This window comes from Notolepis coatsorum (genome assembly GCF_963971535.1).
Source record: "Notolepis coatsorum genome assembly, chromosome: 3".
Classification (NCBI taxonomy): Eukaryota; Metazoa; Chordata; class Actinopteri; order Aulopiformes; family Paralepididae; genus Notolepis; species Notolepis coatsorum.
In genome coordinates, this window is record NC_140167.1 from 1,080,523 (window position 1) to 1,097,912 (window position 17,390).

At 46.9% G+C, this 17,390-nt stretch overlaps 1 protein-coding gene across 1 annotated transcript in view; it reads left to right on the plus strand.

The window, feature by feature from the left end:
• The window catches only part of syne1b (spectrin repeat containing, nuclear envelope 1b), a gene marked incomplete at its 5' end in the record, with an annotated part of 448,744 nt that overhangs the window by 400,422 nt on the left and 30,932 nt on the right, over window positions 1–17,390 (plus strand). Inside the window, 7 exon segments of the mRNA XM_084310306.1 lie at window positions 2,228–2,322; window positions 3,457–3,709; window positions 3,934–4,128; window positions 7,759–7,884; window positions 10,551–10,706; window positions 13,569–13,727; window positions 17,277–17,339. Coding sequence (XP_084166432.1) covers window positions 2,228–2,322; window positions 3,457–3,709; window positions 3,934–4,128; window positions 7,759–7,884; window positions 10,551–10,706; window positions 13,569–13,727; window positions 17,277–17,339 — 1,047 coding nt within the window.

Sequence of the window (17,390 nt, forward strand, 5' to 3'; positions counted from 1 at the left end):
ATTTTCTTTCCCTCGTAAGTCCTTGAATTGATATAGTTATGGACCAGCTGAACCAGATATATTCAGAGCGACAAAGTTCTATTTGCACAGAGTCTTTATTGCACAGAGAACACAGAGAAGACAGAACTCCGACCAGCCCTTCCACGGGGCTCAGTCTCTCCCACCAGCATCAGAATGAAGACACATGACATATTTATACCCTCATGGATGAAGCAGAGAAGGGGAGGGGTGCGTGCGTGTGTGTGCGTGTGTGTGTGTAAGTATGTGTGTGCGCTTATGTGTGCCTGTGTCAGAAGAAGGGTGGCTAGGGGTAATGGGTTAGAGGAGGGAGGGGTGTTTAGCTGAGATCATGTCAGCAGGTGGCCCAGGGCAGGGTGGCAGAAAGGCCAGGGAGGGGAGAGGAGAGGGATGTTTAGGAGACACACAGAGAGAGAGGGGATGGAGAGACACATGAGACACATGTGAGCTATAGCATGTGAGCTGTCGTCATGCTGATCAGGACAAGAGCTAATTGAGAAAGTGGCTCCATTGACCGGCCTGTGACCAGGCACTGTGTGTGTGTTTGTGTGTGTGTGTGGGGGGCAGATGTACAGAGAGCCACAGCGACGAGCATGTGAGGCACTGGACCCTACAGCCTGAGGGCCCGGAGGAGACAATCATGCTATCATCAGAGGAGAGCTTCAAATATTAATGAAATATCCTATATGTTCCTGGTGGCTTGTTGAATCAGGGGGTGTTCCAGGTGGCTTGTTGAGACGGGGGTGTTCCAGGTGTTGAATCAGGGGGTGTTCCTGGTGTTGAATCAGGGGGTGTTCCAGGTGTTGAATCAGGGGGTGTTCCAGGTGTTGAATCAGGGGGTGTTCCAGGTGTTGAATCAGGGGGTGTTCCTGGTGTTGAATCAGGGGGTGTTCCTGGTGTTGAATCAGGGGGTGTTCCAGGTGTTTAATCAGGGGGTGTTCCAGGTGTTGAATCAGGGGGTGTTCCAGGTGTTGAATCAGGGGGTGTTCCAGGTGTTGAATCAGGGGGTGTTCCAGGTGTTGAATCAGGGGGTGTTCCAGGTGTTGAATCAGGGGGTGTTCCAGGTGTTGAATAAGGGGGTGTTCCAGGTGGCTTGTTGAGACGGGGGTGTTCCAGGTGTTGAATCAGGGGGTGTTCCTGGTGTTGAATCAGGGGGTGTTCCAGGTGTTGAATCAGGGGGTGTTCCAGGTGTTGAATCAGGGGGTGTTCCAGGTGTTGAATCAGGGGGTGTTCCTGGTGTTGAATCAGGGGGTGTTCCTGGTGTTGAATCAGGGGGTGTTCCAGGTGTTTAATCAGGGGGTGTTCCAGGTGTTGAATCAGGGTTGTTCCAGGTGTTGAATCAGGGGGTGTTCCAGGTGTTGAATCAGGGGGTGTTCCAGGTGTTGAATCAGGGGGTGTTCCAGGTGTTGAATCAGGGGGTGTTCCAGGTGTTGAATAAGGGGGTGTTCCAGGTGGCTTGTTGATTCAGGGGGTGTTCCAGGTGTTGGATCAGGGGGTGTTCCTGGTGTTGAATCAGGGGGTGTTCCTGGTGTTGAATCAGGGGGTGTTCCAGGTGTTGGATCAGGGGGTGTTCCTGGTGTTGAATCAGGGGGTGTTCCTGGTGTTGAATCAGGGGGTGTTCCTGGTGTTGAATCAGGGGGTGTTCCAGGTGTTGAATCAGGGGGTGTTCCTGGTGTTGAATCAGGGGGTGTTCCAGGTGTTGAATCAGGGGGTGTTCCAGGTGTTGAATCAGGGGGTGTTCCAGGTGGCTCACCAAGCTAAGTCTCATTGGTTCAAATCAAGCCCTTGACCTTTGTTGCACGTCATCCTCTTTCTCTCTCGTGTTTCCTGTCGCTCTCTACTGCATTAATGAAGCAGACATGTCGCTCTCTACTGCATTAATGAAGTAGACATGTCGCTCTCTACTGCATTAATGAAGCAGACATGCCCTAAAAATATATTTGAAGAAGAACACAGGCCCGAAACAGCTGTCTGAGCCCCCAGTGAGATCATTGGATAACCAATTTCACAGCGACTACTATGTAAACAGGATGCAAGTTGTCGTCAGGCGAGAGGAGGGTAAATGCCACTTGCTCAACAACAAGAAAACAACATTAGCTTAAAAACGGCAAAATCCCCATTCGTTCTGACCAGCTAATCCCTTCCACGGGATGATCAATCGCATGTTCCATCAATTCACTTGACAACAATGAATCTCTTGTCTTGACAGCTGTTCCAAGCGGAGATGTTTAGCCGTCAGCAGATCCTTCACTCGATCATCAGCGACGGACAGAGGATGCTGGAGCAGGGACAGGTGGACGGCAGGTGAGGTGGTCCTCAATCACTCACTTTGCTCTGATTGGCTCATCATCTGCTCGTCATAACTCAACACACCCAACACATTAATCCTGCGGCCGCACTTTATTTAACAACAGCCAATCAAATCCCCTTCAATGGAAAATTAACCTGCCCATACCCATGCTGATTGGTCCTTGTGCAATACTAGAAAGCAGGGATCTTTGATTAAACACCTGCTATCAGAAGAATAGACAGTCAGAAAAAACGTTTTTACTTTAACTTTTTAGTACTTAAGTACATTTAAAAGTAGAAACTTTTAAACTTTTACTCAAGTGTGTTTTTAGCCAGATACTCTGACTTTTACTTGAGTACGATTTTGAGACGGTACCCATACTTTCACTTAAGTATAATTTCTGGGTACTTTTTACACCCCTGTAACACTGTCACATCACAGCTAGAAGGTCCTGGGTTCGATTCCCGCTGTGGGGACCAGGTTGCCGCGTTGCCAGGTACCCAGGTGGGGTATCACTCGTGCCTTTCTGTGTGGAGTTTGCATGTTCTCCCCGTGCTTGCAAGGGTTTCCCCCCCCGATAAGATAAACTCAATGGAAGAAAATGTTTAGTACTTCAAGTCAAGTCAAGTCAAGTCAAGTCAAGTCAAGAGTTTTATTTGTCACGGCATACAAGTATACAATGAAATGCGGGTGGTCTTGCCCGCAACGATGTGCAATACAGTAGTACAACATATAATAGAATCCAATAGACAACATTGTGCAATAAACAGGTAACATAGTGGGACATCACGGTATTTGTACATAGTTATTTACAGAGCATGAAGGACATGCTAGGTCCCTAGGTAGTGCAATACACTGTTACTATACTATTTTTAAAGTGACCTTTCTTTGTGTCCATAAGTGTGGGCGTGTGCAGCATGAGTGAGTGCTTTCTCATGTTACTTAAGTACATTTAAAAGTAGAAACGTTTTTACAGATACTCTGACTTTTACTTGAGTACGATTTTGAGACGGTACCCATACTTTCACTTAAGTATAATTTCTGGGTACTTTTTACACCCCTGCTTATAATATGCGACAAATAAAAACAAACTTGGAACGTTGCAGCACGATGCCGCCCGGAGCGGCGGTGCACTCGCCACGTGGCAGGATCCCCTCCCCCCGCCGAGACGAGTTCAACCTGAAGCTGACGCTGCTGAGCAACCAGTGGCAGGGCGTGGTGCGGCGGGCACAGCAGCGGAGGGGCATCATCGACGGGCTGATCCGCCAGTGGCAGCGCTACCGGGAGCTGGCGGAGAAGCTGCGCAAGTGGCTGGCGGAGGTGTCCCACCCGGCGGGGGCGCTGCGGGCCGGAGCCACCATCCCCCTGCAGCAGGCGCGCTCCATGCTGGACGCCGTTCAGGTACGAGACTCTCTGGAGGCTTCGTCTAGATTAGATTAGATTAGATTAGATTAGATTAAAATGTATTGTCATTATACAGCACATGTACAGTACAAGACGTGGGGTGGGGTGAAACTACATTGGAGGTGGTTGGGTGGGTGGGGTGGGGGTGAAACTGTACATTGGAGGTGGTGGGGGGGGGGGATCCACCGACACCCACCCTGTCTGCCGTGTCCTCCATGCAGCTGAAGGAGAAGGTGCTGCAGCGCCAGCAGGGCAGCTACATCCTGACGGTGGAGGCCGGCCGTCAGCTGCTGCTGTCCGCGGACTGCAGAGCCGAGCTCATCCTGCAGGGGGAGCTCACGGAGATCCAGGAGCGCTGGAGACACGCCCACGTCTGCTTGGAGGAGCGGAGGAGAGAGCTGGCCAACCTGTTGAGGGTACGCTGCACCACATCGCCACACACAGTCTGAACCGTTAGGTGGTGAACTGGGGGAGCCGTGGGGGTCTTCGATGGGGGATCTAGGGGAGCCGTGGGGGTCTTCGATGGGGGATCTAGGCGAGCCGTGGGGGTCTTCGATGGGGGATCTAGGGGAGCCGTGGGGGTCTTCAATGGGGGATCTAGGGGAGACGTGGGGGTCTTCAATGGGGGATCTAGGGGAGCCGTGGGGGTCTTCGATGGGGGATCTAGGGGAGCCGTGGGGGTCTTCGATGGGGGATCTAGGGGAGCCGTGGGGGTCTTCGATGGGGGATCTAGGGGAGCCGTGGGGGTCTTCGATGGGGGATCATGGGGAGCCGTGTTTCGTTTGCCACTTTACTGCTCCGTGAAGAAAGCAACTTGTAGTTTGAATGATACATTTGAGGCATTTAGCAGAAAAGTGCATTTATTTATTTATATATTTATTTATATATTTATATATTTATTTATTTATTTATTTATTTATTTATTTATTTATTTATTTATTTATTTATTTATTTATTTATTTATTTATTTATTTATTTATTTATTTATTTATATATTTATTTATATATTTATTTATATATTTATTTATATATTTGTTTATTTATTTATTTGTTTGTTTATTTGTCAAGGACAATGCTAAAGAAAACAGTGTAGTAAGTGACAATAACAAGATACTAGGATTTCTAGCCAAGGCTAATTTGCAACCCCTGTCCCTGGGTTGGCTTTTCTACTTAAAAGCGGTCGTTACATCATATCATCATTACCAGAAGTACGTTAAAATGAGCACATCGCTGCTGGCGGGACAAAACTTTTAATATTTTTGTTATCAACTCAGTAGATCATCCTCCATGTGTGTGTGGTTTTACAAAGTCTACACAATGGGAAAGCATTAAACCAATCATCTGTCTAAACCTCGTAACTCTATTCACCCTCAAATCTGTGTTCGTTTTTTTCATCTGCTGAAAAGTTGGGTTTTTGGAGTTAGGAGGTTTTGTCCCGCCAGCAGCGACATGTTACATGTGTTGCATGTGTGTGTGTGTGTGTGTTCCCTGATTCATGGCAACATATGTAAGTAGAGTAAGTCGAAATTCTAGTATCGCCAACATGGCCAGTAGTCAGAAAGAGCGAGAGCAGGTGAGACAGATCGGAGTGCAGCCTGTGATGGAGCTGCTGCTGACGGTGTGCACCTGTGTACCTGTGTTTTGATTATTTACGTTTCAACAGCGTCAAAAATATTAATTACCTTACCTGCCCGCAGACACTTGAGAAAAGGTAACTTGAGAAAAGGTTTTGCATTTTTCGATTGCAGTTTTGAACAATAAATGTTCTTAAAATACCTCTGTACTATGTGAAGAGTACAGTAATAGCTGCCATACCAGTGTTTTACCCCTTCAGAAGCATTTATATAGACATTTTAAGATAAATGAATATACCGTGATTGATAAGTGCTCGTGCAAGCCTCGGTCAGATTGATAACCCAATAACTCATTGGTCCGCATCTCAACATCAAGCAGCGTCCTGCGATGTCTGTGATATCCAGGACTCAATGCGTCCACAAACTGCAGGGGTTAAACCCGACCGACCTGAGCCTACACACGCACCACTCCGTCCTCCCCAGTCATCGGTCGAGTGATTGGAGTTGCGGAGTATTTTTATTTTATTTGCACTGGGAAGGACTTTTCCTATTCAGATGATGTCCATTTCCCTTATCCGGTTACACGTATTATCACTGTATGGCTTTACTTGATAATCACATTTATACAGAACCCACCTTTAATCTATATACATATATATATTTCTCTCCTTAGGTCTCCGTCTGGATAAAGCCACACTGCTAACGTTTTTACATCATAAATCAGGAACATTACGGGACCGCGTGGTTGTCGGCTAGTTAAAGGGTCACTTCTAAAGTCTTTACATCATAAATCAGGAAGCAATGGGTAAAGTTACAATGCAAAAAACATTTCAATGCTTACCCGTCGTCTTTCAGTTTTAGAAGAATGGAAGCAAAAAGGTGTGTTCCAAAAGAAGGTTGTTTTATTTTTTTAAAGTATAAGATTACATTAAAGGCACAGTTTCATGTTTATAAGTACACAGGTTTCTGCTCACAATATATCAGAATTCAGTCATCTCCACAAAATCTCTCAAAAATCTGCCTCTCGAAGGAGCAACAGTCATTTTTATATTGATCCTGTATCATATTCCGATTGGTCTAAAAACAGTGATGTCACAGGGATGTCATTTCACTAGCAAACCAAAGTACAATACGTAGTAAGGATGGACTCCCCTCCTTCTTTTACTTGCGTTACCTTTAGTTACCTAGTTTTTTAAGTATGAGAAAGTCCCTCCATTTTTCAGAACAAACAAAGGGTTAGCCTGTTAACCATGCGGTACCAGGCAGTACCGGGCGAGGCCATCCATGAGAATTCTTATCAAGACTCCTTAGAGTTTATAGCAGAGAATCTTCAGAGATGCCCTCCTCCAGAAAACAGTTTACACAATATATAGTATTATTCTCTACTGACAGTTAATTTTAAGCATGACATTATGAAACATATAATTAATGCAGCAGAAATGTATACACCCTCTTACTCCAACATTTCTGACTGTAAACATTTAACATTTAATTGTTATATATTTTTAAGATTCTCTCTATCGTTTCAAGACTCTGTATAAGTTTATAACACAGGTGGCGCTTGTTGATTTGTGGCACACATAACGTGTGTCTCCTCTACTCTAAAATTTCACAACCTCCGCCTTTATCTCCCTGGGGCCCCCTCGCTTGCCATGTTATCAGCAAAAAGCAGGCGGACCAGTAAGTAACAGGTAGTAACAGATGCAGGCAGGCTAGGCCCTCTGTGCTCTCATGGCATGCTCTCAGAGGCAGAGGCCTCCCCCCCCCTCTTTCTGTTATCCCCTGCACAAACAGAGCAGGCAATTCATTCTTAAGCTGAAGAGGTTAGATTAACACAATCACTGTCTTCCAACCAGAGTTTAGTTTTAAAGTGTATAAAGAATATACAGGTCATATACATAGCTCCAATCCTATATAATAAACATATGTTTAAACCTTTTACATCCCATAATTGACAGACAGAACAGGATGTCATTTAACCAGTGTCATTGTTTGGCTGTGACACTTTACAGTGATATATACCGTTACGTCTATGCTTCAAATTATACCGTGATATACATTTTAGACCATACCGCCCAGCCCTAACCTGTGTACCTGTGTACCTGTGTACCTGTGGCTGACAGTGTATGTACCTGTGTACCTGTGGCTGACAGTGTGTGTACCTGTGTACCTGTGGCTGACAGTGTGTGTACCTGTGTACCTGTGGCTGACAGTGTGTGTACCTGTGGCTGACAGTGTGTGTACCTGTGTACCTGTGGCTGACAGTGTGTGTACCTGTGTACCTGTGGCTGACAGTGTATGTACCTGTGTGCCTGTGGCTGACAGTGTGTGTACTTGTGGCTGACAGTGTGTGTACCTGTGGCTGACAGTGTGTGTACCTGTGGCTGACGGTGTGTGTACCTGTGTACCTGTGGCTGACAGTGTGTGTACCTGTGGCTGACAGTGTGTGTACCTGTGTACCTGTGGCTGCAGGACTGGGAGTGGTGTGAGCGAGGCATCGGAGGATCCCTGGAGAAGCTGCGGGCCTTCAGACGGCAGCTCTCTCAGCCTCTACCGGACCACCATGAGGACCTGCAGGCTGAGCAGATGCGCTGCAAGGTACCTCTGATTGATTGATTGATTGATTGATTGAAAACTGTATTAACAGATTGCATAATGGGTACAATACAGTACGGCTCAATACACACAATTGTTAAGGGGATGCAGACCAGAGAAAGACTTTCGTCTTGTTTACATCAGGGTCCCCCATTTTCAATTCATCATAACATTTATGACATTTATGACATACAGATAGACAGTACTGCTACATCCAGACATTTATGACATACAAGACATACAGATAGACAGTACTGTTTATGTGTACAAAAGGAGTCTAAAAAGAGTATATACATTTGAGGGGGAAGAAACTGTACATTGGAGGAGGTTGGGTAGGTGGAGTGGGGGGGGGGGGGGTGCGGTTGGGTAGGCGGGGGGGGGGGGAACTGTACATTGGAGGGGGTTGGGTCTCTCTCTCCGTATGAAGTAGGACAGCACGGATATACCGGTGCTGGTGTCGTATATATCGGGCCAGAACCAGGCTTAAACAGGGTAAAATCTGACACCATGCATGTCAGACTATATGTATATATATTAATGCTAAGGTGCCTGTAGAAGGTCTACTCCTCACCCAAGACCCAATGAAGGCTTCCTGGACCCAAAGCTCAGCAATTAATGGAAAGTGCATGGCCCTAAATGTTCCCACAGCCCTAAATGTTCCCACAGCCCTATGTTCCTACGGCCCTATGTTCCCACAGCCCTATGTTCCCACAGCCCTATGTTCCCACAGCCCTATGTTCCCACAGCCCTATGTTCCCACTACCCTATGTTCCCTCAGCCCTATGTTCCCACAGCCCTATGTTCCCACAGCCCTATGTTCCCACTACCCTATGTTCCCACAGCCCTATGTTCCCACAGCCCTATGTTCCTACAGCCCTATGTTCCCTCAGCCCTATGTTCCCTCAGCCCTATGTTCCCACAGCCCTATGTTCACACAGCCCTATGTTCCCTCAGCCCTATGTTCCCACAGCCCTATGTTCCTACAGCCCTATGTTCCTACAGCCCTATGTTCCCACAGCCCTATGTTCCCACAGCCCTATGTTCCTACAGCCCTATGTTCCTACAGCCCTATGTTCCTACAGCCCTATGTTCCTACAGCCCTATGTTCCTACAGCCCTATATTCCTACAGCCCTATGTTCCCACAGCCCTATGTTCCCACAGCCCTATGTTCCCACAGCCCTATGTTCCCACAGCCCTATGTTCCTACAGCCCTATATTCCTACAGCCCTATGTTCCCTCAGCCCTATGTTCCCTCAGCCCTATGTTCCCACAGCCCTATGTTCACACAGCCCTATGTTCCTACAGCCCTATGTTCCCTCAGCCCTATGTTCCCACATCCCTATGTTCCTACAGCCCTATGTTCCTACAGCCCTATGTTCCTACAGCCCTATGTTCCTACAGCCCTATGTTCCCACAGCCCTATGTTCCCACAGCCCTATGTTCCTACAGCCCTATGTTCCCTCAGCCCTATGTTCCCTCAGCCCTATGTTCCTACAGCCCTATGTTCCCACAGCCCTATGTTCCCACAGCCCTATGTTCCCACAGCCCTATGTTCCCACTACCCTATGTTCCCACAGCCCTATGTTCCCACAGCCCTATGTTCCCTCAGCCCTATGTTCCTACAGCCCTATGTTCCTACAGCCCTATGTTCCTACAGCCCTATGTTCCCACAGCCCTATGTTCCCACAGCCCTATGTTCCTACAGCCCTATGTTCCTACAGCCCTATGTTCCCTCAGCCCTATGTTCCTACAGCCCTATGTTCCCACAGCCCTATGTTCCTACGGCCCTATGTTCCTACAGCCCTATGTTCCTACAGCCCTATGTTCCTACAGCCCTATGTTCCTACAGCCCTATGTTCCCTCAGCCCTATGTTCCTACAGCCCTATGTTCCTACAGCCCTATGTTCCCACAGCCCTATGTTCCCACAGCCCTATGTTCCTACAGCCCTATGTTCCTACAGCCCTATGTTCCCACAGCCCTATGTTCCCTCAGCCCTATGTTCCCTCAGCCCTATGTTCCTACAGCCCTATGTTCCTACAGCCCTATGTTCCCACAGCCCTATGTTCCTACAGCCCTATGTTCCTACAGCCCTATGTTCCCTCAGCCCTATGTTTCCACAGCCCTATGTTCCCACAGCCCTACTTACTGTATGTTGTTCCACAACTGCTATTTATAGAAGCCATATTACTGCAGCGTATATTATATTATGACAGGGGGGGGGGGGTCCTTTTTTGTAGGTGTGTCTGTGGGGGGGGGGGGGTTAAGGGGGTTAAGGAGGGGCAGCAACACGTCATGTGCGTTAGGGAATGGCCATACCTGTGCTGTGGGGATATATAGACCTGTGGGAACATAGGGCTGGAGGAACATTTTGATGGGGGAACATAGGGACGACCCCTTCTCTGCTTATTGATTACTACTCACCTTGTTTCATAAAACGGTGTGCTGCAGAATACCTAACATGGCCAATTTGACTCTCAAACAGCTGATCTTCAACAGAACCGGGAGAGAAACATTCAAATGACTGATACTGACTCTACCGTCAGTCACTCTACTTGCTGTCGTCTTGACCTCAGACTTGTTGCCGCCCTCTGTGCCTGAGCGAAGGTTCTGCTCTGTCTAACGAGGCTCTGGCTGCTCTCCCTCTCTCCCTCTCTCTCTCTCTCTCAGGACCTGGAGGGCACGTCTGATGGCTGGACGGAGGACCTGGCCCACCTGACTGTGCTGAGGGCCTCCCTGTCCTGCTACATCAGCGCCGAGGACCTGTCTGTGCTGCAGGAGCGCATCGAGCTGCTGCAGCGCCAGTGGGAGGAGCTGTGCCACCAGGTGCACCACACCACGCACAGGCCTCATTCATCCAGAATGTATATTTGTATTTAAATTAGTGCTGTCAGGCGATTAAAAAAATGTATCTAATTAATTACAAGATTTGTAATTAATTAATCGAATTAATCGCATTTTAATCGCATAACCATTTTATGCCTGATATTCTATATTCTATAATCATATTTCAAATTGCATGTGTCCGGATGGCAGAATTCAGTACTGTATCTACAAAACCTTCTGTTTAATCATCTTCCATCTATTAATTTGCTTAGATTTTTCAGGTCTGGTCAATTTGAGCATGGTGTTATTCACAGTTAAAGATAAAACATTTTGTATTGATATTCTCATTTGGTTCATTACAATTGACTCAAGCCTAGTAACAGACACAGTATTTCTGACACTGGGAATACATTCCCTGAGATCCATAGATGTCCCTAGAATCAGATACCAAGAACATGCAAATGGACCATATTAAAAAAAAGTCTGTAAATGTGTATTCTACATTCTTATGGAATGAATGAGATAAAAAAAAATATTATAATTTTTTTTTGTATTGACATAAATTTTGAGTAATACGATAACACGATAATTTGCTGTGTAATTAATTAATCTAATTAACGTGATAAACTGACAGCCCTAATTTAAATATACACTATCAAAATCCTTTCCACTTAGAATTAGATAATAATAATAATACATTTTATAAATAAATAAATAAATAAATAAGAAACAATAATAGATCATAATAAATCATAATTATTATAATATTACATATAAAAAACATAATAATAATAATAATAATAACATTAATAATAATAATAATAATAATAATAATAATAATAATAATAATAATAATAATAATAATAATAATAATAATAATAATAATAATAATGAACATGGTTACTCAGCTGATAGAGTTGTTTCCTTCCTTCTGACTTGTTGTACAGAACTTGTAAGTCGCTTTGGATAAAAGCGTTCAGCTAAATGACTAAATGTCTTTGGAAGTCTTTGGAAAACAGTTGTCATACATATATTGTGTTTTAGTAAAAAAAGGAAAAGTATGACACAGTATTTGATATTTTACAGAAACGTTAATATTCACAAATGAGGCCCCAATACTGGTACACTATACTTATGCGTACAGCCGTTTTTTAAATCGATATTCATTTTTTTCGTGGTTTCCCCCCTGCCTCTCTCTCTGTGTGTATGTGTGTGTGGTTTCCCCCCTGCCTCTCTCTGTGTGTGTGTGTGTGTGTGTGTGTGTGTGTGTGGCCGCGTGGTTTCCCCCCTCTCTCTGTGTGTGTGTGTGTGTGGCTGCGTGGTTTCCCCCCTGCCTCTCTCTGTGTGTGTGGCCGCGTGGTTTCCCCCCTGCCTCTCTCTCTCTGTGTGTGTGTGTGTGTGGCCGCGTGGTTTCCCCCCTGCCTCTCTCTGTGTGTGTGGCTGCGTGGTTTCCCCCCTGCCTCTCTCTGTGTGTGTGTGTGGCTGTGTGGCTGTGTGGTTTCCCCCCTGCCTCTCTCTGTGTGTGTGTGTGGCTGTGTGGCTGTGTGGTTTCCCCCCTGCCTCTCTCTGTGTGTGTGTGTGTGTGTGTGTGTGTGTGTGTGTGTGTGTGTGTGTGTGTGTGTGGCTGCGTGTGTGTGTGTGTGTGTGTGTGGCTGCGTGGTTTCCCCCCTCTCTCTGTGTGTGTGTGTGTGTGTGTGTGTGTGTGTGTGTGTGTGTGTGTGTGTGTGTGTGTGTGTGTGTGTGTGTGTGTGTGTGTGTGTGTGTGTGTGTGTGTGTGTGTGTGTGTGTGTGTGTGTGTGTGTGTGTGTGTGTGTGTGTGTGTGTGGCTGCGTGTGTGTGTGGCCGGCCGCGTGGTTTCCCCCTGCCTCTCTGTGTGTGTGTGTGGTTTCCCCCTGCCTCTCTGTGTGTGTGTGTGGTTTCCCCCTGCCTCTCTGTGTGTGTGTGTGTGTGTGTGGTTTCCCCCTGCCTCTCTGTGTGTGTGTGTGGTTTACCCCTGCCTCTCTCTCTGCCTCTGTGGCTGTGTGGCCGCGTGGTTTCCCCCCTGCCTCTCTGTGTGTGTGTGTGTGTGTGTGGTTTCCCCCTGCCTCTCTGTGTGTGTGTGTGGTTTCCCCCCTGCCTCTCTCTGTGTGTGTGTGGTTTCCCCCCTGCCTCTCTGTGTGTGTGTGGTTTCCCCCCTGCCTCTCTCTGTGTGTGTGTGTGGTTTCCCCCCTGCCTCTCTCTGTGTGTGTGTGTGGTTTCCCCCCTGCCTCTCTCTGTGTGTGTGTGGCCGCGTGGTTTCCCCCCTGCCTCTCTCTCTCTGTGTGTGTGTGTGTGTGGTTTCCCCCTGCCTCTCTCTCTCTGTGTGTGTGGTTTCCCCCCTGCCTCTCTCTCTCTGTGTGTGTGTGTGGTTTCCCCCCTGCCTCTCTCTCTCTGTGTGTGTGTGTGGTTTCCCCCCTGCCTCTCTCTGTGTGTGTGTGTGTGTGGTTTCCCCCCTGCCTCTCTCTGTGTGTGTGTGGCCGCGTGGTTTCCCCCCTGCCTCTCTCTGTGTGTGTGTGTGTGGTTTCCCCCCTGCCTCTCTCTGTGTGTGTGTGTGTGGTTTCCCCCCTGCCTCTCTCTCTCTGTGTGTGGCCGTGTGGTTTCCCCCCTCTCTCTGTGTGTGTGTGTGTGTGTGTGTGTGTGTGTGTGTGTGTGTGTGTGTGTGTGTGTGTGTGTGTGTGTGTGTGTGTGTGTGTGTGTGTGTGTGTGTGTGTGTGTGTGTGTGTGTGTGTGTGTGTGTGTGTGTGTGTGTGTGTGTGTGTGTGTGTGTGTGTGTGTGTGTGTGTGTGTGTGTGTGTGTGTGTGTGTGTGTGCGTGCGTGCGTGCGTGCGTGGTTTCCCCCTGCAGCTGACACTCCGCAGACAGCAGGTGAGCGAGAAGCTGAACGAGTGGACCGTCTTCAGCGACAAGTACAAGGAGCTGTGCGAGTGGCTCACCCACATGGAGGGCAAGGTGTCGCAGAACGGAGACGTGAGCATCGAGGAGATGATCGAGAAGCTCCGCAAGGTAAACGGAAATAAGAAAGATACGAAAAGGTTGCTCCGCCGTCAAGTTGGTTTTGGTCGATTGATTGATTGATTGATTGATTGATTGATTGATTGAAAATGTTATTAACAGATTGCAGAATGGGTACAATACAGTACTGTTACATCCAGACATTTATGACATACAAGATATACATTTACCGGGGCCAGTTTCGAATTGCAGCCTCCCGTAGGTGCTCTTTGAGAGCGGTTTTGAAGGAGGGTAGGGATTCACATTATTTTACGGCTGTGGGCAGGGTTAGGGTTAGGGTTATGATTTGTGGAGCTCCCTCTGCTTGTTCTGCTAGTCGACTGTGTTGTTGCGTTAGTCGTTGAGAAACACAGTCGGGGCTCCTGGTAGTGTGCTGGCAGTTGATGGGGTGTGAATTCTGTTGCTAAGAAGAAGAAGAAGAAGAAGAAGAAGAAGAAGAAGAAGAAGAAGAAGAAGAAGAAGAAGAAGAAGAAGAAGAAGAAGAAGAAGTCTTTATTCGTCATGCAGATTAACACACGTGCAAGATGGGTCGCAGATGAAATGTCTCAGTCATGGGGCAGCGCCCGGGGACCAGTCCAAGTGCTCCTGTCCATCTTCGTCAGGGAACGCGACAGCATGTTTTCCATTGGGTTTATCTTATCGAGAGGGGAAACCCTTGCGAGCACTGGGTGGGAGAACATGCAAACTCCACACAGAAAGGCCCGGGAGATACCCCACCTGGTAGCCCCTTTCTGGTCTGTGATGCACGTCAACATGGTCACAACACAGGCACATCAGGCACCCAAAGCCGGAGATAAAGCCGTGTTGACCAGTTTCTAAAAAATATTTTAAATGTTTATTAGCAACGCCGAGCTTTCAAACCCTAGCGTTTGTCTGTCCGAAACCCTAACCTTTGAAATGTCTTTGCAACACCTGTACGGCAAGCGTTTTGATAGAGAAAAGCGAGACAGACATAATTGTAGGATTTTTCAATGATCGTATAAGGCAGGGGTTCCCAAACTTTTCAGGCCGCGACCCCCAAATAACGGTGTCAGAGAGCCGCGACCCCCACTATTATAGGAGGTAATTTTTAAAAAAAATTTATTTAATTTTTTTTTAATAAATGGAAATGTATGGTTGAAACATGCACACCTGGAGGCTTTTAACCAGGGCCGGACTGGGGAAATCATTCAGGCCAGGAAATATAGTGCAAAATATAGCCCCAGTCAGGCCACTTTTTAAGCAGGGGGTCTGGGGTCCCCCACCAGGACATTTCTTGTTACAAAGACTTCATTTCCTGCATTTTATTTGTACCCTTTAAATGCCAGTGTTTGTGATGGCATCACAAATTATTGTTAAAAAAACAGGCTAGCATATGTGTAACTGAGGGGTACAATTCCCTGACTGTATTGATAAGTATGGTATCATTAAACCACTACCGCTTGATGTACTTTAACTTCTGGCCATACAGTACACGATATCTAAGTATGATGAACACTTTCCCACATATGAAATCAGGTCCACACAAATATAACAGTCGAAGGTTTAATATAGCAAAAGGTATATACAACATTCACTTAATTACATTTATGATTTGAATGCACTTGTAAGGCAAATTAGTATTCGTAGGCAAATCAACACTGAATGTCCAATCTCTGGTTACGCAGGAAGCAAGTATACAACCTGGTTCTTTAGGGAACTATAGCGATGGTACTTAAGGATTATAGCGGGATACTAAAGGGGTCCTGCTGGTTGTAAGTCAGTAGGGGGGGGGGGGGGGGGGGTTTGGAGAGCCGTCAGCTGCATCCCATCTGGCCAACGATTCCTGGGGAGAATTCAGGTACAGAACACAGTGCCCGCAGGATCTTGATCCACAGATGAATACACTTGGGCCCTCTTGTAGACGGTAGCTGTAGGCTGTAGGTCCACAACGAAGGAGAAGCGAGGCGGCCTCGGTCTGGGTTGAGCGCCGTCTCACCTGGGCTCCTCTCGGGGGTAATTCCAACACTCACCGGCGTTGGCTGTTATCCGCTCCACAAATCAAAGCACCAAAGCAAATAGATATTCCATGCCGTATAGGCTCAGCAGTCGTCCTGGTAGGTAATCCAATGTGCAGGTCCACTCGTCCTCGCCCAGAACTCCTCGGATGAAAGCACCACGCGTGGTCTGCCCAGCCTGGTTAAGACTCTAGATAACGCGAGGAAACGATGGGGGTGCTGCTCACTTTAGAACTCTAACCGAACGATGCACCATACATAATAGACTATTATTAACTTAATAGAAATACGTCCCACTCGACGGTACAGTGCCAAACTATGACAATTCAGCTATGAATTTACACGAGGTCTCAATGCCTATTCTGGGGCCAAATAGGCCATACTGCACCACACGTTGGTCGTGGGTGAGGCTTCACGTCTGTTACTAGGTTGGAGGGTAAAGGACTAATGGACTAAAAGAAAGTTCTACTTTACTTGCGCCATATTTATATGCACGGTGAACAAATAGTACCATTCGTATTTCGGTAGCCGTATTCCTACGCGGAACCGGGGCTAGTTGGGACATGTTCGTCGGCACTATTGAACTTGACTCAAGGGGCTTGTCTGCTGGCGCCAGGTTCTTGTCCAATGAGAGAATGAACTATTATGGGCTGTAGTAGACTAAAGGGATATTCAGTGTATATGTACAAAGAATATACAAGGGATATCAAACGATATACAAATACTATTAAATATATATCCATAAATAAATATATATATTCGGTTTAATCTGATCCTTCACAACAATATGTATGATTAGCAACAACACTGATTTTGATGGATTTTCTGTTTTTTTGTAATGTCAGATTGAAAATAATACAATCTTTTATTCAACTTCAGCCCTAATCATAACACCACATATTCATTTTATAATTCTAACCCTTTAAATGCCAGTGTGTGTGATGGCATATATTTGCAATATATCAAATGCAAAGTAGATTTTTCTGGGGGGGATTATTACAGGCTAGCATGTGTCAATGATTAGCAACAACAGTTTTTTGTAAGGGTCCCGCCTCCACCAATCACATGCGGCTCCCTTTGTGTGTGTGTGAGAGCAAGAGAGAGATAGTTCTCCAACGTGTGTGAGTTGCAGTGATCTCCTGGTTGTTCCCCACCTAGGTTATCTAACTATTGCGCTGCTGCAACTAGAAACACTGCCTGGCCTGCTTCTAAGTTCAGTGGCCTGACTGCATATAAAAAAAATAATAAAGAAAATATAAATATTGGAAATCATCTGGCGACCCCCCTGCGGCGGCTCACGACCCTCCTGGGGGTCGCGACCCCCACTTTGGGATAAGGTATAAGGGACTGTGTATTCACTCGTCCAACCATGTTCATCACAGTCCCGAAAGGGGCTGTGTACCTGGCGACGCGGCAACCTGGTCCCAACACAGCGGTAATGGAACCCAGGACCTTCTAGCTGTGCTGTGACGGTGTTAACCACTACAGCACCGCGCTCACCCATCTTGTGTTCCAGGACTACCAGGACTAACCCTAACCCTAACCCTCACCATCTTGTGTCCAGGACTACCAGGAGGAGATGGCCGTGGCCCAGGAGAACAAGCTGAACCCTAACCCTAACCCTTGTGTTCCAGGACTACCAGGAGGAGATGGCCGTGGCCCAGGAGAACAAGCTGAA